Raw genomic sequence first — 27,167 nt, 5'->3', positions numbered from 1 at the left:
CTGAAAAACACTGAAACAGATCATAACTGGAGGTTTTGGTCACCATTAGCACCGCCACAACACCAGAGATGGCAGTGGCAGCAGCAACAATGACAACAACAGAAATTATTAAAAGGAAAATGTAATTTCTCCAGTTTGCAAAATACCTTTTTATTTCTTTGTACATCATAAACAAGCAAAGCTATAAATTAAGGAGAAGCTGCACTCAAACTGCTTATCCACTTTTCGGTGTATGTGGTGTTGAGGATGATGCTTTGAAGACAAGTGGATTAGACACACGGAATATACTTGGCAACATGGTGGCCAGAGTTCCAAATACTTCGTCAGATATACCCTGAAAACATAAAAGAATTTCTGTTAATAAAGGGCGTAAAAATGGATGGGGGACAACATTCTTGTTATATATTTTCTCCAAGTATGGATTGGACATCTGGTTCATACCAAAGATTCTGTTAAATTCAAGGGCTCTGTTTAAAGTTTCCTAAAATAGAACTTCCTTCTTTTCTTTTCATGGATTATTTTCCAATGCTCTCAAAAGGATTTGGAATAAAATGTTCATTGAGGTACTATCCTTCATTCTCCTGGAGGGGAGACTACAGCATTACCGATGCTCCAAGCTGTTTGGTCACAATTTCTTCATGAAGGTTATTTGCCCTATGGGTACAGTTAATTCCCAAGCTGAAGGACCAAGCAACCCTTTCTGGGTATAGGTAACTGCTTGTTCAATACAATCACAGTGACCCCTCATATCCAACAGCAATCTCCTCCATCTGCAACCTGAGGATGCACCATGCACAGTTAACAAGGAACCAATTTAACATGGATTTTGGATATTATGGAGCAAGAATCATAATTTATACACGTCACCACATGTCATTAAGAAGGTGAAATGAAAAAGGTTATAACGTGTTTGATATAGAGTTCAGTATTTTGGTGTGAAAACTGCTCGAATAGTGGCCACTTGGATGGCTGAGGAGGTAACGGGTGGACAACAAGGTTCTGAAGATAGATGATGTGTCGTAAAACAAGACCTCGAGGAGTATTCTTGCAAAGTCACTTCATTACTCAATGCCGTAACTGCAATGCAACGTAACTATAACACAAAATGCTGAACAAGTCATTTCACAGTCGCTCCTTTCATGTTATTAACTCGCACTAGACTGTAGAACTGCTCTGCTCTCCACACTGGCTAACCATTGGCTTCTGTCGACACACACTGCCTCCGTTCGGCTTCCACTGTCTTCTCTCAACACAACACACACACTCTGGCTTCTCTTAACACAAACTGCCATGCTCGGTCCTCAGCTGGCTTCTTATACTGTTGCCTGTTGCCCTAGCAGCAACAGGGTCCACTGTTACGTCATAGGGGGAAGTGTTTACCGTCTCGTTGTCTAGCACAGCTCCTCTGCTGTTGCATCACTGCAGGGAAGTGTTTACTGACCTGTTGCCCCTAGCAGCAGCAGCAGCAGCAGCAGCTGTCACTGTGGGGAATGGTTTACCCACAACGCATGCATTATCACATCGCACTGAGTCCATTTTCCAATTAGTTGGATGGAACTGGCTCAGGATCGTGTCCAACAGTGAGCGTTGGCATTAGCAGCATTGGAGCTTCAGGCTCTGCTGCTCGGGTTAGATAATTAGTGAGATGGATATTAAGCAAATAGGTTTTGTGGTGTTATCAGCAGTGCTGAACCTTCGAGATTTATACAAAGTCAATCAAAACACACTCTCCTAGTGCAAACCATATTCCTTTCTAACTGACCCTTTTCATTTAAAAATTCAGATATCAAATGTTTGTCTGCAAACTTACAACTTTCTTCAGTTGGAATTATGTACTTGGTTTTTGGACTTTGTTTGGTATTCTAAAGAATACAACGCTTTGGAACATAAGACAATGAACAAAGCCCAAAAACCCAGTGGCCCCAAGTGTTGTACACTACTGTAACAACTCTTGAGAAACTAATGTTCTTCAGATCCACAGAGACCTCAATATTTTGGGCTTCTGTCCCGAAGTTTCATAGCTTCAGTAACATAGCCCCTATTCCTTTCGTTCAGCTTTCTTATGAACTTACTTTAGGAACCAGGAACTGCAGGTTCTTCAGCTCAGAACCTCCCCAGGATGCCATTTCAATCATGTAACCTTTAACACACTTGAACACCAACTCAGCCCGTTTGGTGCACCATGCAACAGTCATCTCCTGCAATCAAATGTAACTCTGTAAGCAATGGCATGACCTTCATTTTTGTTTGATTTAACAGGCCACATAACATCAAATGGCAGGATAACTGGGAAGGATATTGTGACATGGAGGATGAAAGTCAGAATAGTGGAATGAACAGAGGTAGCCATTGCTAGGCAGTGGCATGGTAACATGCCTCCACGGCAACAGATTGTGAGGCAACAATAGAGGATGCAGTGTTTTTATGTGATCTGTGCCAAGGCTATGTAATGAGGACTGGCATCAATAAGTATTAATACTGGCACTTGTCCTAAGGGACTGAAAAATATCATGGAAGAACCCAAATCATAACACAAGAAGCTCCTGGTTATCTTGTATCCAAGCATTTCAAATTCTCATCAAACCAGTAAAAGTATCAAATAAAAATTTTAATTTTTGTACTACTAAATAACAAATTTGTGATTATATACGTTCACCAGCCATGTGTTAGCTCTTCCAGCCACCACTATCAGTGCTGCCCCATTGTCTTACCTCAGGCAGGTACCATTACAGCAGAGGCCAGCATAATGTGTGATCACATTACAGTATATGCACCAAAAATCATTCATCTGTCATTCCACTGTTGCACAGGAATGCCCCTACACAAGAACTAAGGCAAAAATATATTGTCTTGGCTCTCTGTAACAGTTTTCCTCATGCAGATTCATGTAACCAGCACAACCCACTCCACGCACATGACGAACAACAGGGAGTTTATTGTTGATGGTCTGTGGGTCCATGTTCAAACTTAGGTCTTCCAACATATAAAACAAATTCAAACAAACAAACTTCGTGGCTTTTAGTCCACAAGCAAACTATACCGGCTGAGCAACCACCACTTGTCGGAGAAGTTAGTGCCAACTTTTGCGGTTAGAGTGTGTTGCGTGGTCAGCGCAGCACATTCCCACGGCCATTAATCTTGGTTCTCTAGAACGGAGTCGCTACTTTTCCATTCAAGTAGCTCCTCAATTATCCTCACAAGGCTGAGTGGTCCCGTTCCAAACCCACTATCCTCCAACATACAGCATTTAAAAAATTAAAATTCTAATTACCATATTGCAATTTTTGTCTCAAAACTTCTTTAAAGTAAGACAATAAGTTAACACCTATTACATTCTAAAAATCTATGAGTTACAGGAATGAAACATGTCTGCTCAGAAATTTGATGAGTTTATGTCAGATAATATCTGTATTATGAATTACCTCCCTCATCTCATGCATCAACAGAACTGGTATTGTTAGGGTTGTGATGTCATTGGAGCAAGCCATCTTCAGGATATTTCGTAATCCCAAGATTACAGGATGTCTGGAATTAATATCATCTGAAAAGAGATATACAAGCACTGTTTTTCAATGGTCTACAGATCACTGCCAGTTCAGAGCTTAATTTACACCAGTCAATAAATTGTGGCAAGCAAGAGGCAACCACCCACCTCCATCCTAAGTGAAGAAAGCATGAAGCTACACCTCCACTCCCCTATATTCCTTCACAGTGTGGTGCTCAATTAAGCACAGGTACAACTTTACGTTACTGACCTATTTCTAGGAATAATGTCCATTGTTAAAACAGTCCTCGCTTCCTGAAAATTATCAAGCATAGTCTCATATTGAAAAATTCAGTTTATAGATTGCATCCTGTTGTGTTTATAATATTGTCACGTGTTGGGTACGTTATGCGACAAATAACTTTACGTGGGTCTTGGATTTAGCGAATCTTTATTGGACACTCACACTTACACACCTTACAATTATTATTACTCGCAGTATCGCTGACTTTTGTCTCTACTTCAATGCTTATACTGTCCTTGGCTGTGGCTGGATCTCAACTGGCTTCGGCGACGGCTATCCCAATACTGACTTCTTGCTGTCTTTCTTCTATATTGTGTGGTGTCTAGGTTCCAACTGACTTGGCAGATGCCTTCAACCNATTCTCTACGCAACGGCTCACTGTTAGGATTACAATACCGCTATTGTTACTTCCTATGCAACGGTCTGTTCTAGCATTTCCATGGAAGTAACCCTTCTGGATTCCAAACATGTGACAATATTTATCCTATGTTACAGCTGTCAACGGTTTTCTCCGAGTACTTCGGTTCCCCCTGCCAATCTTCATTCCACTAAATTCTCCATCATCATAATCACCCAGAGCAGGCTACAATAGGCCAATCAGTGGCTGCCGTACCAAGTGCACCCAATTGGACTCCACCCCCCACTAAGCGAATTAAAAAAAAAAATATCTCCAAAACATCAGCAGTATATACTAACAGGTTTGTCTTGCAGTAATTCTTCTGACTTGTCTTTGGGAGGTCCTCACTTCCAACATATGTTGGGACACTGGCTATCCTTCCTTTTCTTTTGCCCCTTCAGGCAAAGATTGAGAAAGAATCTCAGTCAGGCTATAACCACCTTTTTTCGAAATCCTTTCCAATTTATCATTCACCTATCATCCTACCATTTTATGATATACAGCCTAGCATACTGAAAGTGTTTTAAAATACCTCTCAAAAATAGAAATACAAAGGCATTCCTCATTTTATAAATGCTTGATTCACAATTTTTGCTAAAATGAAACATGTTAATTTGTACCTACTTTTAACTTAATGAACTTAATTTTCACTACAATGAACAACTTACGTACATAAGATGTTTTGCAATGACAGAGAAATACATAGGTCGTACCAAAAGTCATGAGCAACATTTTTTGCATGCAACCTGGGAACAGCAGACGAAAGAGAGTACGGTGGTAGGTGGAACCAGCTGTTGTGTTAACCTTGAGTGTCTTGTGATGTCAACAGCTTGCATCACGTGACCAGTATCACTCCTAACAAAATGGCCTCATCCACTATTTCCTTGTTGCCTTCAGTTGAGGCTGTGCGAGGACGACCGCTCCGAGGCTCATCTTCGATGCTGGTGTTCCCATCTTTAAAATGTTTCACCCATCATCGAACACTGCTCGCACCCATGCACACACTTCCATAAGCACGCTGAAGTCTCTGATGAATTTCTGCAGCAGGGATTTCGTCTTTCACAAGAAATTCAATGACAGCACTCTGGTGAAACGACATATCGTTGTCGGCCATTTTGTTAGGAGTGATACTGGTCACGTGATGCAAGCTATTGATGTCACAAGACACTCAAGGTTAACACAACAGCTGGTTCCACCTACCACTGTACTCTCTTTCATCTGCTGTTCCCGGGTTGCATGCAAAAAAAAAAAATTGCTTATGACTTTTGGTACGACCTACGTACAAGCCAGAAGGTCATAATTAAAGTCCTGATGAGGTCACTGGATTTTTCATATGACCTAATCCTTCCAGCCTCACTATGGCCCTGGGGTCGACTCAGCCTCTAACAGAAATGAGTACCAGGAATCTTCCTGTGGGGTAAAGTGTAGCCAGCACGTAAGGCTGACAACCTCACCACCATCTGTCAGTCGATTGTTTAGAAGATGTGAGAGCCTAGATATCTCACAACCCTAATGGCCTCCATGGCCTGTTACAGGGATATCTTTACCTTACCAACATACTTGGTGTGTCTAGGATCCATTAGGACTCATTTTTCAAATTTTGCCCTGCAATGCCATCTTTTGGCAAGTTGTGTCATTAAGATTCTTGAAGTTTCAACTGTGGCTGTCTATAATTTCAAAGTGCAAGCATCGCTGCATCACGTGTTCTGACCTTGAATGTAACAGTACTGTTCTGATGCTTGTCGGAAAATGGCAGCTGAATAGAGAGCCAACATCAAATTTTTTTTTAAGTTAGGCAAAACAGCTGGAGATGCATACAAAATTATGAAAAGTGTGTACAGTAGTGATTGTTTGGGCCGCTCGAACACTTTTCGATGGTATGCTGTATTTTGTGACGACAGGGAGGACACTGAAGACACTCCACAGGAATCAAAACCGAGAACAAGTCGCACTGAAGAAATGTGAAAAAAGTGACCGAAATCCTTGCATCAGACAGATGTGTTTCTGCAAGACTCATTGAGGAGCTTTTGGGAATACCAAAAAGTACTGTGCATCAAATTTTGACCAAGGATTTGGGCAAACGGAAGGTCTGTGCGCGGTTTGCACCGCACACGCTGTCAGGCAATGGAAAACATGCCAGAGTGGAACACTGCAAAGACATGTTATGGTTGGCCCAAAGTGATATAAAATTTACAAAATTCATTGTTACTGGTGACGAGACATAGTGTTTTCAATATGAACCTCTCACAAAGCGGCAGAGTGCAGCATGGCTGAGCCCAAACAAAGTGCGCATGCAAAAGAGTCGAGTAAAGACACTGCTAACCGTTTTCTTCGATTCCAAAGGAATCATTCACAAGGAATTTCTGCCAGAAGGTCAAACAGTGAATTCTGATTATTATCTTGGAGTCCTCAATCGTTTGTGGGCGAGAATTCTTCGAATTCAACCTGAATATTGAGAGCAAGGTTCCTGGTCGCTCCTCCACGACAATGCCCCTTCCACAAATCAAAGATCGTGCACGATTTTTTGGCCAGAAAAGGGATCACAGTCCTTGATCATCCTCCGTATTCATCAGATTTGGTTCCTACAGATTTCTGGTTGTTCCCAAAAGTTAAGTTGGCAAAGAAAGGAGACTGTCACAACACCATCCAGGACATCCAAAGGGAATGTACCGCAGTTTGAAATGCGATTCCACAAAAGGAGTATAGTGACTGTTTTGAAAACTTTTCAATCAATTCCGGCTATGTAGTGATTCAGAAGGAGACTATTTTGAATAAAAAGAGTGAAGTTTTGAAAATAATTCATGTCTTGTATTTTTAATGAACATAGTCCTAACAGAACCTGGACACATTGCATATACTAACTGTACACTGGTACAAAATACATCTTTTCTTTACGGGTAAATGTAAAATAAAGCTTACTTGATCTCAGTGAATCATCCACCACCATGTGGAATATGACATGAACTTCAGCCAGATTGGAATGTCGTGTGATATATACATCTCCTGTCTGCAGGTTCTTTGTTGACCCAGAGCGCCGGGACTATAAAAGCACAAAAGATAAATCAAAAGTCAAATTATGACTTGGGGGTACATGGTAGTCTAGTTGGTTGAGGCACTATGTTACAAACCAGGAGGTCACAGGTTCGAGTCCGATGAGGTGGATTTTTCAATTTACGTAATCCTTCCAGCCACACTATGGCCTTGTGGTCAACTCAGCCTCTAACAGAAATTAGTACCAGGAATCTTCCTGGGGGGTAAAGGGCAGCTGGCATTTAACGGCTGACAACCTTACCGCCATCTGTGAGCCGACTGTCTAGAAAATGTGGGAGCCTCAACATCTCACAACCCTATGGGCCTCCATGGCCTGGTACAGGATAGCTTTATGTTTTTTACCTTTTTACCAGTTATGACTCAGCATTTGTTATTGTGTAGCCTACTTTGAGAAGCCGCCAATTGTGCAGCAACTCAAGCACTTCCCAGCATTTTATGGAACCCGAAGGTTCATTACCATGTTTACAAGAGCACTCCACTGGTTTCTATCTTGAACCAGATCAATCCAATCCATTCCATCCCATCCTATTTCTCTAATTTTTCTTTCTGCACTACGCCATGAAGGTGTATAAGGAAGTGGATGTATAGATCCACATTTTCTTGATCTCAGCACTGACTGAAGGTGAGATCCATTTTAATATTATCCACCCACCTACATCTTGGTTTTCCCAGTGGCTCTTTCCTTCTGGCTTTCCCACCAATGTCCTAGATGCATTCCTCTTTTCCCCATTTGTCCTATATGCCCTGCCCATCTCATCTACCTTCACTTCATCATTGTAATTATACTTGGTGATGAGTAAAAGTTATGAAGCTCCTCATTATGTAGTTTTCTCCAACCTCCAGTCACTTCATCTCTCTTCAGCCAAAATATTCTCCTCAACACCCTCTTCTCAAACACCCTCAGTCTATGTTCCTCCCTTAATGTGAGAGACAAAGTTTCACACCCATACAGAACCACAGGCTAAATTATAATTTTGTATATTCTAATTATTATGTTTTTAGACAGCAGATGAGAAGACAAAAGGTTCTGGACTGAATGGTAGCAAGCATTACCAAAATTCAATCTCCTCTTAACTTCCTCATGAATCAGGTTTTGATTTGTTACTGTCATTCCCAAATTATTTAATTGTGCCACATTTTCAAAGCATCTGTTTCCTATCTTTATGTCATTATTTTGCCCTGCATTCTGGTAGTGAAACAGCAACATGTACTTAGTTTTCTCTGTGTTTACTTCTAGACCAACCTCCTTACTAGCATCAATTAAAGTTTCTGTGTCTTTCTTTGTGGTATCTATGTTAGCACCGAGCAGATTCATATCATCACCATAGACCTGCAGATGATATGTTCCATTTAATTTCAGGCCCACCAGGTTTTCCTGGACCTTCTTAATGACATATTCTAAAGCAAAGATGAAATGCAAGGGCAGAAGCACCTCTTTGTTTGAGACAATTTTGGATAAGAAACTTATCATACAAATGTTTACCTATATGTACTTTACTGTATGTTTTGTGATCCTGGCTTACTCACTTACTTACTTACTCATGGAGCTGAGCCCTTCTGCAGCTACTCAAGAACTTCCCAGCATTTTACGGAACCCGAAGGTTCATCACCGTGTTCAGAAGAGCCCTCCACTGGTCCCTATCCTGAGCCAGATCTATCCAATACATACCATCCCATCCTATCTCTCTAAGATCCATTCTAATATTGTCCACCCACCTACGCCTCGGTCTTCCCTGTGGTCTCTTTCCTTCTGGCTTTCCCACCAATATCCTATACACATTCCTCGTCTCCCCCACTCATGCTACATGACCTGCCCACCTCATCCTCCTTGACTTGATCATTCTAATTATACTTGGAGAAGCGTACAAGTTATGAAGCTCCTCATTATGCAGTTTTCTCCAACCTCCTGTCACTTCATTGTGTTCCTGGCTCTATTTATAAAATCCACACCTGCTGTTCTGATGAGGTAAGGGCCACCAGATGCTCGCTACCAGTGCTGCAACCCCAGTGGGGCTGCCGCCATGCCACTGCCTCCTTCACCTCATCTCGAATCTTCTCCAACTGATCATCAATCGATGGGAAGTGAAATTCTGTTGAATGTTGACACACTTCAATGAACTCTGAAAATAGTAAAAACACACTGTGAGTGAAAAGTTTGGTGATGTTATATTAGCAAGTGAAACTATCTGATCTTTGTGCCGTCCTTGAATAAATTAACAGTAGAGAAAATATTATTCTGGCCTCCAGTCAAGGTCCAGCTGACCTTCTCAGCTTCTGTCAGCACCTGTAATGATGTATTCCACTTCTCAGTGCCACATATAACGGTAATACTAGCCCGAATGGACGTGCAATAGCTCAGTCTGCATAGTGCCTAGGCTACAGGATATTGCAGTTCAGTTCCTCCAGGGGCAGAGATTCTCTTCTCTCTACCACATCCAGACCAGCTCTGAGGCCCACTCCCCTCCTCTCCAGTGGTTACCTGTGTTTTATTCCCCAAGAATTAAGCAGCTGGGGTACCAAGTTAACCACTCACCTCATGGAGCTATACCTCCACCCTTCTGTCCTCATAAAGTGGTGCCTAACCCTTTGAATGCCAAGCCCTGCCACAGAACCACTTGCTACAAACACAAAGAATGTTTGGAAGTAAACACAGCTGCACAGATAAACCCAAGTAACTGCTCAGATTATTTTCAAATGACCATATGTACAGATCATTTGAAAGCCTGTTCATTTGTCTAAAACTCACTGCATTACTCTTGATGACACTTATTGGTAGATACATTGTACTGATTGATAACCAACAAGCTAATCTCTTCAGCTATGGTAGTAATATTAATATATTTATTGAAACTATGGACACAATAATTAGTAACTTAATAAACAAAGGGAAGAGCATCATTATCGTAGGTGATCTCAACACAGATTTCCTAGAAAGAATAATAATCTACAACTACAGACAATATTATACTCATATAGCTGCAAGCAATAGTTGATGTCCCAATGAGAATAGGACCTAGAAGTCAAACAGCAATAGATCAAATAATATTGAACAAGGGCTTATGGGGATACAATCTTAAGGTGATTGAAACAGGATAATCTGAACATAAAGCACAGATACTACAAATACATATGCAGTATAAGAATAAAAAGGGTCAAGTTAGACTAAAGGAAGAATACAGAATAGCTAGATCTTACAGGGAAGAGAATGTACAATACATAAACTATCTACTAGAAAAAGAGACTTGGGAGCTTGTTTTTAAGCAAAATTCAGTGAACGATGCATATAATGAATTTTTAGGTACTTTACAGTATTATTACAATATAGCTATGGCTAAAAAATGGGTAAAAACTAAACAGCAGGAAAATAAATGGGTTACCTCAGGAATAAGGGTATTGGGGAATAGATTCAGGTTTCTTAATAGTCTAATGAAAGAAGGAAATATGCCAGAAGAATTTAAAGAATACTATTTTCATTACAAAAAATATACAACAAAGTTATCTGTGAAGCAAAAAAATTAACTAATAACATGCGAATAAGAGCATCAGGGAATAAATCAAAAGCCATGTGGGACCTAGTTGAGGAGGAACTAGGTAAACAGAAAAAAGCAGTGAAGAATATTGAAATAAGCAAGAATGGAGTAAGTATACAGGATCCAAAAGCTATAGCCAATGTCTTTAATGAATACTATACCAGTATTGCCCAAAAGATATTGAGTGGCAATCCATTATCAAAAACCAGTGAAGTTAATGTCAATACAGTAAAATATAACAGTAACTGCATATTCTTAACTCCAACTACTGAAGAGGAAGTGGCAGGCATAATTAAAGGATTGAGTAATAACAAATCAACGGGAATAGATGATATTCCAGAGTATATCATTAAAAAGATGTTATCCTAAAATAACAACTGCCTTGACATATACAATATAATAAATCTCTCACTATCAACTGGACATTTTCCAGATCAACTAAAAATTGTGAAAGTGAAACCTTTATATGAGAAAGGATGTGATACAGAAGTTGGGAATTATAGACCAGTTTCACTAATTTCTGTTTTTTCAAAAATAACTGAAAAAATCATACATAAAAGACTTTTATCATTTTTTAACAATCACAGCATACTTAACAATAAGCAGCATGGTTTCTGTAAAGGGAAATCAACAAATACTGCAACTGCAGAGTTTATAGAAAGGGTCTACAAATCACTCGATGAGAGGGAATTAGGTATAGGGATATTTCTGGATCTGTCAAAGGCATTTGACTTAGTTTATCATGATATATTGCTAAGGAAGATGACAATAATGGGAATAAGAGGGGTTGCACTAAAATGGTTTCAGTCATATCTATAAAACAGGGAACAAAAAGTGGAAATTACATACAGATGCAAAGAAATTAGTGAAATCACAATCTTTCGCGAAAGAGACCCATAAGACATGGAGTCCCACAAGGTTCTGTTCTCGGACTAGTGTTGTTTTTGCTATATATCAATGATCTAGAAGCCAGCATTGAACATGGAAGACCAACGTTTCTTGCCGACGATACTCGTCTTCTTATAGCAGGAAATAGTGCTAATGATGTCCAAAGGAACATAAATAAAACAATAAATGCACCCACAGAGTGGTTTGAAAGGAACAGATTAATTATTAATAAAGAAAAAACAATAGCAATATCCTTTCATCAACCTCAAAAAGTTCAAGTTGAATGCCCTTCAATAAAGCTATATGATACAGTCATCAATTATACAGAACATAACAAAATTTTTGGGAGTTTGGCTGGATAAGAATCTAAGGTGGTCTGCACATACTCAACTAGCAAATAAATTATGTAAAATATGTTTTGCCTTAGGAATAGTCAAAAGAATATCAGGGTTAGAGACTGTTCGCACCTTATATTATGCTTACTTTCAATCCTTGTTATTATATGGATTGATATTTTGGGGCAATTCAGCAAATGTAAAATTGATCTTTAGGTTGCAGAAGAGAGCTATTAGAGCTATGATACAAATCCCGAAAACCATTAGTTGTAAATAATATTTTAAATCGTTACATATATTACCTTTACCATGTCTGTATATATATGAAATTCTAGTTTACATAAAAACCAATTTGAATGTTTTCATAACCAATTCAGGCATACACTCATACAATACAAGGAGAAAAGATGACTTGTTCATAGTACCATGTAATACGAGTCTATACAATAATAATTTCATGGACTTTGTATGTTAAATCAGTTGCCACAATATATTAAACAGATACCAGTACTATACAAGTTTAAAAAACTTTGAAGACATTCCTACTTGATCATTGTTTCTATAGTATGGACGGGTTTCTCTTGTTTGGGGACAAATTCTAGTTCTAATCACTTGTAAACATATATTTCAAGAATAATTAACTTGTAGATTTTAATATTAGTATGTGTTATAGGAATGCCCACTGCCCTGTTCTGTATTTTTTCTTACAGGAACAAGATCGAGGATACCAGGGTATTTGTGCCGGGATAGAAGGATAGGGTATTGAGGCATACAGCAGTGTCGTGTGTTAAATGATTATATCAGTTCTATTATTAGAATCATCATTTTATTATTATCTTAGTATATTATTATCATTTATTGTATTGTAAAGTATTTGACTTGTCCTATATCATGTATAATGATCCATGGATATGAAGTAAATAAATAAATAAATAAATGAAATACCCAGAGCCAATTTAACTGGCTTCTGGTGTGCAGAGGTTAATTAAATATGGCAACAATTTTACCTTTTGCTTTTACTCTACAATTCCTATTGAAATGATGATGACTGTAAAAGGGAACCATATCTTAATCAGGCCTAGAATTCCTCACATAATTTAAAAAAAGTACAGGGTAAGAGAAGAAAGGAAATGCAGACTGCAGAATGGAGTGACATATTTTCCAAATGCGTTCTTTGCTGTTTTTAATACATCACTGCCCTTTATGTTCATATACGTGAGATAAAATGTATCATTACATATAGCAACTGCCAATGAGTTGGACAGCTGAGGAATTGTGATCCAACTTCTAGTGTGGCAAGAAATGTTTCTTTTCTCTAAAGCATCTAGACCAAATCTGAGGTTTGACCAGTTTCCTATCCATCAGGTGCTATGGAGTCTTTCCTTGGTTCCATATTTCCCATTCACACCTCTAAGGGCATATGTGAGGTGTTGTCATACTGGCCTCCTTCACCAGAAATACTGATATGTAGTGTATCCAAAAAGCTTCAATCTATTTTGGCAAAAATCTGATGGTATATGGTCATTACTTAGGAAAATGTTCCATGGTGTAAACGGTTTAAGTGATGTCTATATTGGACAGATATGGACCAAAATCAAATTCAGATGACAAATTTTAACACCGACTTCAAATATCAAAATTCAACAAAATCAATTGAGTAATACTAGAAATTAAACATGTAGACTTACAGACAAGTTGTGGCCTCCCTACAATATGTTCATTTTATGCATTTTGTGCAAAGAACATAATGAAATTTGAAATTAATCAAACTTCTCTAAATGAAATCCTACAAAATCCAAAATACTGATCCCTAATTTTCATTATATGGGGGTTTTACTGTATCTCACCTTTGCTCATGCCTGAGTAACTGCCGATGTGGCTATCTGTGAGACGCACCAGTCCATACAGATCATTTGAATACAGATTCAGAGCAGTTTGAAGTCGCTGGGGCTGGGGATCAAGCCCGCTGTACAGAACATTAAAAATAAATCAGTTTTAAACACAAGACAATGTGCTTGATTCTGTGTATGGATCAGGATGTAAGAAGCAGTGAGACACCAGAATAAACACATACAAAAAATAAAAGGTAAAGTTATCCCTGTAACAGGCTGTGGAGGCCCACAGGGTTGTTAAACATATGAGACTCCCACACTTTCTAGACAATCTGTTCACAGATGGCAGTGAGACTGTCAGCCTTATACACCAGCCACCCTTTATCCCCAGGAAGATTGTGCGGCTGGAAGCATTAGGTGAATTGAAAAACCCAGTGGCCTCATTGGGAACCAAACCTGCGACACATCATCTATATAATTTACTGTGATTCCTTCCATTTCTTGTCCTCCTGGAAGCTAGAAAATGAGGTGTTACATTTTCATAATTTACCAAATGTCTTTGCTGCAAGGTCAGCACTTCAGGTCTTCATGGTCATGAAAATGAAAATTGTGGTCTTCTTGCATGAGAAACAGGTACCAATGCTTTGGAGGAACCTGCTGCCTGCATTTTCATGGTAGAAGAGTAAGAAAAACATGGAAGATATGGTATGGATATATCGACAAGGAAGGACTGTGGGTTATTTAATGGCATTTTCAGCATTAGATGGTAGGAACACACACGAATCACGAAGGATTTGGAAGGAAGTGGGTGTTGCCTAACTGAGGTACTATTCTGGCATTTTTCTGGGGATAAATGAAAACCACAAAAATCTCATTCAGAATAGCAGGTTTCCTGGCCAAAAATTGAAAGGAGAACCTCCCAAACTAAAGTCTGCAGCATCACCTCTATGCCAACCTCTTTGGTGTGGATGAGGGGCTCAGGTAACAAACAGGATTATGAAGAACAGCATAATGAATACTGACCCTTCTAAAGATTGTTCTGCAAGAGCATTCTGCTTGGTTCACTCAGAGCTGCAGTCCCAGCCCTACCTTTATACATATAATACTGTTTCCATTATCAGATTATAAGTCTTTCCTGAAGATGAATACAGCACATTCTTTTGAAACCTTGGTATCTATATACCAACATGGCATAACATTCTTCAAGACAAGTCACAATCACTGCCATGAAAGCTTTAAATGTGACTAGAACAAATTCCTGTATCACAAGTAGTACAAGGCACACAATGTTTTCAGGACAGGTAATGTCGCCCATACTGCAGGCCCACCATCTTTCATATCATGTACATTTACTGTTGAGCGTTACTAATCGGTGCATCCCATGCTACAGCAGGAAGTTGTCAAATGCTAGTATGTAAGCCTAAACCTGCAACTACCAGCCCCTACCATAGAATTACTTGCTAGAAATGCCAAAGCTGCTCAAAGAAGCGTACAACATTTCCTCAGATTAACTTCAAATGACCACAGATAGAGATAAGTGAAAACCTGGTCTTTCTTCTAAACATCAGTATATCACAACTGATGCCATCTATTGATAGAATTCCTGTACTGGGCGATTAACATCGAACTGACTTTTCTGACTGTGGTAGTTGCAACACAAATATGATAAGCCAATCTAATAGCCTTGTGGAATGAAAAAGGTCAAGCAATTAAACAGTGACAGGAGAAAACCTGACTCCACATTAAAAAAAAAGTCTCTAAGTATAACTGCTGAAGAGGGACTGTCTTACATTCAAAATGTCTTATATTCAGGTAAACAATATCCTTCAAGGAAAGAAAATTCTGTATAGTAAGATTATATTGCTTATTGCTACAAATGGGTTAACAGGAGCTATACCCCAATGAAGCTTGTGGTCTGACGCGACAAAAATCCAACATGTCAGCTGAGAGTATGCGAATGTTGTGCATCTGTTTCATCTGTGAGCCAAGATGAATGGTGAAACTTTCTTCCAGACGGCGAACAGGCATATTGTCCTCTTGACTTCCACTGTGAAATATTCTTGGGGGGCATGCAGTTAGGGGTGAATTTCTGCAACCAAACAATAATGTAGAATTTTGAAAAAAATTCTTGACTTGTATCATTTGTTTGTCACACCACTGCATCAATAACACTGCAGCACAAGAATAAATACTGTCACACAAATTTGAAAGACACAATTAATTCAAATTGAAAACACTATGCTTCCTCAGAATTACTGGATCTTTGGACTTTGTCCATCGTCCAGTATTCTATAAACTAGAGAACACAGCGTTTCAGAAACTAGATGTTAGCATCCACAGGTGAGGGGGAAGTACCTACTCTGTTGGGTCCCCTAGAAAGAGGTAACCTCAATCAGTAATTTAGTTTTTAGGATACAGGACGATGGACAAAGTCCAAAAACCCAGTATTTCTGAGCGTTATACACCACTGTCAGAACCTTCTAGGATGTACTATGATTCGTATGTACATACATAGGAGTTGGTAGAGTGACATTGGTTTGATGTTCTTCAAGCATCTTCATGAGCCACTCCCGGTATTCCTTGCGCTGTGTCTCCTTCAGAGTGTCCACCTCACTGTTCCACTTCCCCTGCAACAGATTCTGATCCTCAAAGTGGTGAGCTGCCAGCTGATTGATATCCTGCTCAGTGTTGTACACATGCACACCTTCCACAGCCCGTGCCATCTCCTCAGTTTGCCTGTAATCAGTGCAGAATAAAAAATAAACATAAAAAGAAAAATCATTTGTCCTAAATGATTTTTAGGTTTATAACCTTAATCATCCAAGAGTACCATGGGGACGACAACCGAATTTTCATTCAAGGGGTAACAATATTCTAATTATACCCATTCTAGGGCATTCTGATGATGAACCGTTACACTTTGAATTGCTAGCATACTGGACTTCATCCAGTATCTGATATTATAAACTAGACTACAAGGTTTAAGGAGCTGAATCTGCCCCTGTCCTCAAGTGTGTGTGTGTGTGGGGGGGGGGTACCTCCTCATTTGGAAAGAGACAAGATCATTCAGATTGTACCTGTCTTCATGGTTGAAGTGTAGGGGTGTTTGATTATTTCAATGGCTTCTCTAGTGACACAGGGATGAGGTTATTAATTTGCCATACCATGTATGTTCTTGGTGAACTATTCAGCTACTGCTGATCAGTAGAAATCCATTCAATCTTGACATGGCAGACTGCCTAGGAAAACACTGTTACATTTACTTGGTAGTGAAAACTTAAAATCTTACTTGGACTACACTTGCTAAGAACTGTGTCCAAGAATGAGTCTTCACAGCAGAAGTGTTTATTCTGACTCAGAAAGTTAGTTATGCAGCTTATGGTAGAAACTCAATTCAGTCCAGAGCCTTTTCTCTTCTCATATGCTGTCCAAAAACATAAAAATTAGTATATACAAAACTATAATTTTGCCTGTGGTTCTGTATGGGTGTGAAACTTGGTCTCTGACATTAAGGGGGGAACATAGACTGAGCATGTTTGAGAACAGGGTGTTGAGGAGAATATTTGGGCCGAAGAGGGATGAAGTGACAGGAGGTTGGAGAAAAATGCATAATGAGGAACTTCATAACTTGTAATCTTCCCCAAGTATAATTAGAATGATCAAATCAAGGAGGCTGAGGTGGGCAAGGCATGTAGCACGAATGGGGGAGGAGAGCAATGCATATAGGATATTGGTGGGAAAGCCGGAAGGAAAGATATCACTGGGAAGACCAAGGCATAGGCGGGTGGACAATATTAAAATGGATCTTAGAGAGATAGGATGGGATGGTATGGATTGGATTGATCTGGGTCAGGATAGGGACCAGCGGAGAGCTCTTGTGAACATGGCAATGAACCTTCAGGTTCCAGAAAATTCTGGGAAATTCTTGAGTAGCTGCAGATTTCGCTTCTCCTCAAGAAGGGCTCAGCTCCGTAAGTAAGTAAGTAGGTAAGGCATATGGCAGAAACTCACTTCTGTGTGAGAGCTGCAAGTTGTTCATCCCGCTGTCCCGTTAGTTCACGTACTGCCAGTGTGTATGAGTGTTCCACTTGTAGCATGGTTTCTAGGGCTGGTGAATGGACTAATTTATGATACACAGTAGAGAACAACTCTTCATCTGTGGCTCCATGAGGCTCTGTATATTCGACTGTTTCCTGCCAACACAATAACTTCAATGCTTCCAGACTTATGTAAGAAAACAGTTCATCTACATATATTATTACAGGACACATTTTCTGCTATATTACATGCCTGTTATGACTTCAAGGTTTAAGGATTCATTTGAACACTAATATTAACTATCTCATATAAGAAGATCACTGTTTTCATCAATGATACACTGTGTAGGTTGGTAGATGGGTACTAGCATTTTGGAGGAACCCACTGTCTCATATTCAAAACTATGTTATCTACCTACCAAACTATATACCATCACATCTCGGAAGCACAACAAAAAACTCAAATTTCACATAACTGATCTAACCTAATTTTACCAGTAACATGTAATCTGCACCATAAGTGAGAGCATGAGCTTATTACATTAAATAAATAGGGTTATGTATTTATTCAAACATATTCACTATATGTAAGACAACATGCACAGTTTCTGTGGTTGCATCAGGGAAGAACATGCACATCGGGGAGATGATTGTAGGATACCTTTCATCAGCTTGTCAACATCCATCAATAGTAAAACTCATGTGAATTGACTCCAAAACCATATGACTCACCATCAACACAATGGTGGTAAAAAGGATGGAATCCATTATTAAGAACATCTAAAGGAGGAGCATAAGTCCAGAAACACAGAGAATCTTACGAATATTACGATTATTGTCCTCTGAGTTGTGAAGCTGTAGAGTCTGGAAGATGTTTATCAATCAGTGTTTTGGAGTAACCTGCTGCCTTAATTTGTAAAATGCAAGTAGCTGTATGTATTCAGTACTTTAACCCTTTAAACAATACCTCTCTGAATGCTTTCTCCCAACTCTTGATTACTTCCTCAACATCTACATCTCCACTTTTTGTGCTCTGGATTAGTTTTTCAGAAACATCATCATAGTACTTAATTGTCTGTTCCTTCACAAATGTATCTAGAGCTGGTTGTAGATCTGAAACACAAAATAGTAGCAAAACCGAATAGCCATCTCACTTTTTGAAACAATAATGTCAGCTGATAAGACCTCTTGATGCCCAAACAAATAGAAGCACACTGTAATCCATTTTGTTTCATTACTAAAACTGATAACAAAAATGATATAACCTACCTTTCTCAACATAACAAGGCAGCTTAAATGAAGAGATCAGACGTTGTGTTAATTCCTTTATTGAACCAGAGTATGGAATATATATTGGCACTTCTAGTTTATATTCTTGTTTTGTTGTGCACGTAGGAAATTTAAATACAAATGTCCTTTCAACAGTTTCTTGGTCAGGTGTCATATTAAACAATTGTTTTAAATACTTTCAATTAGTCCGGGCCTTACTCGTTCGGTCTTTCATCACTATTCCACCAACCAGACCTCTTTACGCTCTTTACGAACACCCACACACACAAGATAAGTGACGGTATAACTCGTTCACTGTCAGTATTAATAATCTTAGTGATCTTAGTGATCGTTAGTGACTTTCATAGTGTTGTAGTTGGCTATACTTTCGCCTTTATACGCCAAATACTACATAGTAACTTCCGGCGGATATTTAGATAGCTTTGAATGTATGTTTGTCCGTAAAAATGGTTGGAATAGATGGATCATCTGAACTAACTGAAGATGAAGCAGAATTGTATGACCGCCAGATTCGTTTGTGGGGCTTGGAGTCACAGAAAAGGTTAGTACTCACTCTCTATAAATACTTGTAGCTTTTATAGTTATCGAATCAGTGAAAGATCAGAAAATCCTCATTGTAATTTTTCTTCCAGCAACTCCAGTTAGGTTTTCTTTCTAGAATGCTTATATGTTTTTAAATTTATTATGTCGCTTATTTTCAGATTGCGAAAAGCAAGAATTCTTTTGATTGGATTACAAGGATTTGGAGCAGAAATTTGCAAGAATATCATTCTTGCAGGTGTAAAAGCAGTTACAATCCTTGATGGTGGTGTTGTTAAGGATGAAGATGCTTCTTCTCAGTTCCTTGCTCCAAGGGACCAGCTTGGTAAAAACGTAAGCAAATAACAATGCTACAGTTAAGCACTGAACAAATTAATATTTAACAACTGCATTTGAAATTAACCTAAATTTTTGTAATGGCATTTCCTCTCCACCAAAAGTAATGGTTGTACCACTGCGACTTTTCCAAATTGAATATTGGCCATAGTGGGACCTTACTGTCTTGAATTAAGTATGAAATTTCATTTAATGTTATATTTTGTAATAGGTCGATGGACATGCCAGTTATTTTTTTTTTCCAGGTAAATTATGTAAGAGATACTGTCTCCTCTTGAATTAAGTATGAAATTTCATTTAATGTTATATTTTGTAATAGGTCGATGGACATGCCAGTTATTTTTTTTTCCCAGGTAAATTATGTAAGAGATACTGTCTCCTCTTAAAATTGCACATCCAGTCAGTAAAACAGATAAATTGCTTATGGGTTGAGTCAGTTGGTTTGGGTAAATAAGTAGAGTTCTGTCTTCTGATCTATAATGCCATGTAGTCTATAAAAAGTCAAGCAACATTCTGGAGGAGAAGGGCTTTGTTTGCCACCTGGTTTCTTGCAGGGCTTATTTTTTGACCCAGAAGATGGAGGCGACTTGTTCTTCCAAAACATCAGTTGACTTTTAACGAACTACATGGCATTATATCCCAGAAGATAGAACTCTTCATAGCCACCTCTCTGAGAACCTCAAATCCTATATAGAATTATAAGCAGTTCCAAGTGTATCCAGAGTTTGTTAACACTGCTCGTTAATAAATCAGTCGTGTCATAGATTAGAAAAAACATACAGATTCAATTTTGGCATCTCACAAACAAATTGGTGAGGCTTATGTCCCTATTGGGCCAACCTTGAACACTTGTCACAGACCTTTCCAATCCTGCAAGGAAAGATGGTTTCACTCAAATAAATGGCTGGTATATCATCCACACACTCACACTGAACACTTCCCTTCTGATTCTGTTGTTTGATTCATGTGGTTCCTCCTCCTTACATATAAACCCCTCTCAAAGTTAGTCTGCAGCAGGTGGTATGTTGTACTAGCAGTTGTGAAAACATTACTTACTGTAGGCAGAGCAGCCTCCGTAGTCTAGAGGTAATGTTCCCACCTCATGACTCGTAATATGCGGGTTCAAATACCCGGTGGAGGTCGTCGAATTTTTAAGGGCGGAAAAATTCAGGGAACAAGTCCTCCGGGAGGGACTTTAAGCCGTGGGTCCCGTGTTGTAGCTTGACGGCATGTAAAAGAACCTCATATCTCCTAAGGAGGTCACTGAGCCAAATTACGGACGTTTCCCGCCCAACAGCAGTCTCTAATACCTCTGGTAGATGGGGGAAGCATTATTACCTCTCAGCTAGTAGAGCCGGTCTCGCTGGCTGGGCGGGACTGATGGTAAGTACCAATACCGGTATGATATAGAGACTGGTAGAAATCATAGAGGGAAGCACAATGGACCAATACAGGTCTAAGTGCATGGGGAAACCCACCCTTTCCAAATAACTAACTAACTAACTACTGTAGGCAGGAAGAAATTAATATACAATTTATGATATTTTTTTGAATAAAATTGGATTCACAAATTTAACAAAATTTTTAGTACATGAGATTTGAAGTTCTCATGGGGATGACTCCAAAAATTATGATCTTCTAGAATGTGATGCCATGTTTGCTAAATATAGACCAACAATTTTGGATGAACCTGCTGCATCCATCTTCAGGGTAGAATTAAATGGAAGGACAAAGTGAAATCTAAAGATGGCAGCAGCAGTTTGTCTGAAATGTTGGTGGAATCTCCCAGACTAAATGGTGTTATTTTCCAGAATAAATAAATTGCAAGTGTTTAAAAATAAACTAGCCAGGAAAAGTATTTTGACAAAAAACGGTTCAGTGCTCCTGAACAGTCACAACCAGCATTGTCTGTCAAGTCTTTTTCTAGTGATAAATAGATTTTTTTTTTCCTTTGGCGCTACAGCCCCAATTTGGACCTTGACCTACCTCCATGAAACTCTCCGTTTCACTTCAGTTTGCTACATCTTAAGACATTCAGTAGGACTCCTTGGATGGGTGATCAGCTTGTCACAAGGTCTCTACCTGTACACAAACACACAAACAATAAACATCCATGCCCTGAGTGGGATTCAGATGCACTTCCGAGTGAGCAAAGACAGTGCATGCCTTTGAACACTCAGCTACCGTGACCAGTGGATAAATAGATTAGTTAGTTCTAATTAGTGATAATTATATTAATGTAGTTTACTTTACTTCACTTTCATCTTACTTTCTATAGCTAGGAATATTTGTTATGATTGTGTATTTTTCAAGTAGCAGAACCAGAAATATGAACAGTGCTACGCATGCATTTGGGAAAGTGTTTCCTTTGCCTGTCTTGTTTTATGTTTCTGTAATCAGTCAGCTAGTAAAGAGTTCTGTCTTCTGGAGTATAATGCCATGTAGCCCAGTGAATTTCAACAGCCTACACCATCAGCCAGTATTGTCGTGTATAGTACAGGGCAAACCAAGAAAATTGGCAAATGCAATTTCCGAGAATTGTTATCAGCCTGAGTTGAACACATGTTACCAAATGGAGGAGCACAGATTGAGGAAATGGCAACGCAAATCGCGGAAAGACTGAGCAACTCAACTTCCAGGCAATGGAGCATGCTACTGTTCTCACAATTGCATTGCCACGTGGTTTCGTAGTGTCAGCTGTTCCATAACACACTTCAGTGATTCATTTGTTTTTTAAGATGGCACAAAAGGTTGACGAAGCTGCTGATTTTGTTCTTATGCAGTTAATTGGACAAGGGCCTGGTATATATAACAAAAGACACACAGACAACAGATTTGGCTTGGGAAAGAATTTCTCATGAGACAAAGGAGTCTGGATCCAGGTTAAGTTCTTTTGAAACACTATAAGTGCCCCTGTTTAAACTGTCACAGAAGAACAAATGCATCCAGTGTTTTCTTTTCCTAATATTGTGTTTAAGCACCCTGTAGAATTAATATATCATTTATTTCACATATATTTTCGTCTTAAATGCAACTTATTATATAGTCACCCTTCTTCCATATTACATGGTTCAGCTGTATACGGCCATTATCAGGTGCCTTCTATTTTGCTAAAATTGTTGCAGTATATGTCAGGATTGTGTATTGTGTTCTTCCCCTGGCGGTAAAGCAGCTGGGGCAGGAAGCTGACCGCTCATCTCCAACTGGTACAAAGGTCAAGAATACGTGGATCTCTATGTCCACTCCCCCATACGTCTTCATGGTATATAACTTAATTAGTTAAGCACAAGGACAACTTTGCCTTTTATATCCCAGAAGACCGAACTTTTAATAAAGATTATTAATGTTTTAACTACATTTTGCAGAGGGCAGAGGCTTCTCTGAGCAGAGCACAGCAGCTCAATCCCATGGTGAAGGTTACAGCTGATCCTCAAGATGTTGCTGACAAGCCAGATACATTCTTTGGAGAATTTGATGTGATTTGTGCTACGGAGTGCTCTGTTGAACAGCTGATTCGAATCAACCAGATATGTCGAGAGAAGAGTATCAAGTTTTTCTGCGGTGATGTGTTTGGAATGTTTGGTTACACATTTGCTGACCTGCAGATACATGAATATGCTGAGTGAGTATAATTTAAGTACCATAGTACTGAGTCATTATTCACTGATGTTTCCATTAGAGCTGAAGCCTTCTTCATTCTTTTCCCCTCCCATAAACATTCATTGGGCCAGATTTTTCTTTTCTTCATGTCTTCCAGGCTGGTTCCAGAGCCCAACCAGCCTCCTATTCAGTGGGTACAAAGGGCTCTTTCCCCGGGGGTAAAGCAGCCAGGATGTGAAGCTGACTACTCTCCTGTGCAGCTTCATGGTGTAGTGCTTAATTAGTTAAGCTCAAAGACAACTTTACCTTTATGTCCACTCTTTTGTATGTCTTCCCTCACTTCATTTGTCTGCCTTGACTTCTGGATTCCCATTGGTCATTTATTTACGACATTGTGAAAGGAACCACATTTTCATCCAGATGTATAACTTATGACCATAACCACTATATTCTTAATGTGACCAGATTGTTTTATGGTGACATTTCATAATTTGGGTAAGGGCAGATTTGTGTAGCTCAAAACATTCATAATGTAGAGGCACAGTTCACTGTACCTAGATTTTTCTGAGTTTCTGGACAGTTACGCTGCTGATATGCTAACCACAAATGGTTATGTGATTGATTATAGCGGTTCGAGTGTTTTTTTTTTCAGGGAGGTAACAGTACACAAAGCTTCCAGGAGCCAGAAAAGTGGGGAGCCTGCAGCAAAGGTTGCCAAGTTGTCTCCTGTGAAAGAAACAAGAAAGCAAACTGCAACGTTTGTTCCCCTGCAGGATGTACTGGAATTTGACTGGTCGAGCGAAACGTATGCCAAACGCGTTCCAAAGGCAGATCCTTCATACTTCCTCATGAGAGGTAATGTGAGCTGGTTGCCTCAGAGGGAATTCACATGACTTGTATTTGGGATGTACCTGGTTTGAATCTCAGCTAGGACACCTAGTATATTGGCATGGTTTCCATGGTTTTTCTCAAGTGTTGGTGAATGGCAGGATGGTATTCTCTCTCTCTCTTTTTTTTTTCTAGTGAGGTAGGACTAAGTCCCTTGTACNGGAGTCCAGTTGGGTCCACTCGGCACGACGGCCACTGATTGGCCTATTGTACCTGCCCCGGGTAATTATGATGATGGAAAATTTGGTGGAATGAAGATTGGCAGGGGAAACCGAAGTACTCGGAGAAAATCCACCCCAGTGCCACTTTGTCCACCACAAATCCTACTTGACCAGACCCGAGATCGAACCGGGGCTGCCATGGTGTAAAGCCAGCGACTAACCGCTTGAGCTATGGCACGGCCCAAAATAGGCTATTACTTCTTCCTACGTAGTCCTTCCTGCTTTGCTGTACATGCTCATTTCCTTGTCTGGTTTGACTTTAAATTACCTGTTCTGTTATGCGATAAGGTAAGTGTATAGTTCTCCCTGCGCCCAAGTAATAATGCCATATAGATGGCATATAGGAAGATTGCCATGCTTTATTAAACATCAGCACAACATGGAGGTGATTTTTGAGCTCCAGACTCAAGCTGTTTTGACCCACGTAAAATTACTTGCAGTATCCATCAGGTGGGAGGCTTGAAGGGCTCCAGAGCCAGTCTAAGTACAATTGCACAGAGAAAAATCATGTCCCTTCTGGGATTCAAAACTTGAGCTATCAACCTGTAGCCATTCACTGCTGTCTGGGCTATCCTGGATCTCACTGTCATTGAATAGCCTATGAAACTGTTAGCAGCATAAATCAGGATTGTCTTGTTTCAGTGCTCCTTAGGTTCCGCAGCAAACACGGGCATGACCCCATCCCTAAGAACCGGGAAAAAGACATAGAAGAGCTCTGTAAAATACGGGATGAAGTTCTTACCAAGTTGAGAGTGCCAGTGGAGAAAGTGCCCGATAATTTATTCAGGTATGATGGCAAGGTCAAGTAATTGAATAATTCTGTGAAAGAAAAACTGATTAAATTCTACTGAGTGTGGCCACCTTTGAAGTACTTAACCTTCCATGTGAGATTTGAGTTTTTCGTGGCATTGAATATGAAGATTAGTGTTTTATGGGTCATGATGCTTTGTAGTCTGGCAGACAATTACAGATGTTTCAGAGACGCATGTTGGTTCCATCTTCAGGGTACCCTTTTCGTCTGAAATATTTGTACCTGGCTAAGAGCTAGAATAGCACAGTCAGTATAGCAACTGGCTGTGCTGGATGACCAGGAGGTCAGAGTTCAAGTCCTGATGGGTGCAAGAATTTTCACTTCTCCATGTCATCCAGACTGGCCGTGGTGCCCACCCAGCCTCCTATCCAATGGGTACCAGGGGCTTTTTCCCCCCGGGGTAAAGAGGCTGAGGCGTGAAGCTGACCACTCACCTCCAAGTGCCAAGGTCAAGAAAACAAGGATCTATACATCCACTGTCCTATACATCTTCATGGCATAGTGCTTAATTATTTAAGCTCAGGTACAACCTTACCTTTGTCTACTAGGCTACATGGTGCCATGTCCCAGAAGATGGTCTTCATAGTCAGAACTATAAGAACCTCAAATCTCACTCAAAGAAAAAAGCTTGTAAAGTGGGGTGTATTTTAAGCTCTGTGTATGAACAGGAATGTGTTTGCGGAGGTGAGCCCAGTGTGTGCCATTGTTGGAGGGGTAATGGCTCAGGAGATCATCAAGGCAGTTTCACAGAAGGAATCACCACACAACAACATGTTCTTCTTTAACCCAATTAAGAATGTTGGGTTTGTAGACCACATCGGTAATTAGGTGCCTCCATCACATGTGGCTATTGGATTCTTTTAAGTATTAAATCTCTTGAATATGTAGAGTCAACTTTATAACTTTGCAGGTGTGTTGTTCTTATGTATCAAAAGTTCACTGTAATGGAGATATTTGAGAACTCTTTCCTGTTGTCTGCAGCTTCACATGCCATTTTAGGCAGGTCTCCATCCTTGCATGCTGTCCTCCAGCTGCATTTTTGTCATATCCTCACATCATATCTCTAGTTTCCACATCCAGTGTCACTGCTTTCCTGTCTTTTTCCTTTTAGCTGTTTTCTCTCTTACCTGTTGTTTCACACAACCCAACTTTATCTAAACATTATGTCAGACTTCAATGCTGCAGCCTCCCAAAATAATGCATGAATTTATGTAAACCCACCGTCTCTGCCATTTAGCACAGAGTGCAGTTTTGCACATTTTTATAAGTCTCTTTAAGGCTGAGGGCACGCAGTAGTGTAGTTGGTTGAGGCACTGCTACAAGCCAGAAGGTCGTGGGTTCAAGTCCCAGTGAGGTGGATTTTTTCCCTTTACCTAGTTTTTCCAGCTACACTATGGCCCTGGGGTTGACTCAGCCTCTAACAGAAAGGAATACCAGGAATCTTCCTGGGGGGCAAAGGGCATCCGGCACATATGGCTGACAACCTTACCACAATCTGTGAGCTGATTGTCTAGAGACAATGTGGGAACCTTGACATCTCACAACCCTATGGGCCTTCACAGCCTGTTACAGGGATAGCTTTACCTTACCTTCACCTCTTTAAGTCTGTATTGTTACACCAGT

At 39.7% G+C, this 27,167-nt stretch overlaps 2 protein-coding genes across 2 annotated transcripts; one reads left to right on the top strand and one right to left on the bottom strand.

The window, feature by feature from the left end:
- Window positions 1–111: 111 nt before the first annotated feature.
- On the bottom strand, window positions 112–19,396 carry LOC111863295 (protein C12orf4 homolog). The gene is made up of 11 exons (XM_023849488.2): window positions 19,128–19,396; window positions 18,826–18,971; window positions 17,833–18,014; window positions 16,333–16,557; window positions 15,719–15,910; window positions 13,837–13,955; window positions 9,187–9,356; window positions 7,105–7,225; window positions 3,423–3,541; window positions 2,073–2,198; window positions 112–334 (listed from the first exon to the last, which is right to left on the bottom strand). The coding sequence occupies exons 1-11, from the start codon at window positions 19,300–19,302 to the stop codon at window positions 215–217; spliced, it is 1,695 nt and encodes a 564-aa protein (XP_023705256.1). The 5' UTR covers window positions 19,303–19,396; the 3' UTR covers window positions 112–214.
- Window positions 19,397–19,492: 96 nt separating this feature from the next.
- LOC111863296 (SUMO-activating enzyme subunit 1) lies at window positions 19,493–26,508 on the top strand. The gene is made up of 6 exons (XM_023849489.2): window positions 19,493–19,689; window positions 19,850–20,021; window positions 23,390–23,646; window positions 24,277–24,479; window positions 25,376–25,520; window positions 26,213–26,508. The coding sequence occupies exons 1-6, from the start codon at window positions 19,595–19,597 to the stop codon at window positions 26,370–26,372; spliced, it is 1,032 nt and encodes a 343-aa protein (XP_023705257.1). The 5' UTR covers window positions 19,493–19,594; the 3' UTR covers window positions 26,373–26,508.
- Window positions 26,509–27,167: the final 659 nt, after the last annotated feature.

Source organism: Cryptotermes secundus, unplaced genomic scaffold (genome assembly GCF_002891405.2).
Source record: "Cryptotermes secundus unplaced genomic scaffold, Csec_1.0 scaffold9, whole genome shotgun sequence".
In the NCBI taxonomy this organism is placed as follows: Eukaryota; Metazoa; Arthropoda; class Insecta; order Blattodea; family Kalotermitidae; genus Cryptotermes; species Cryptotermes secundus.
This window is presented reverse-complemented; position numbering and strand designations above follow the sequence as displayed.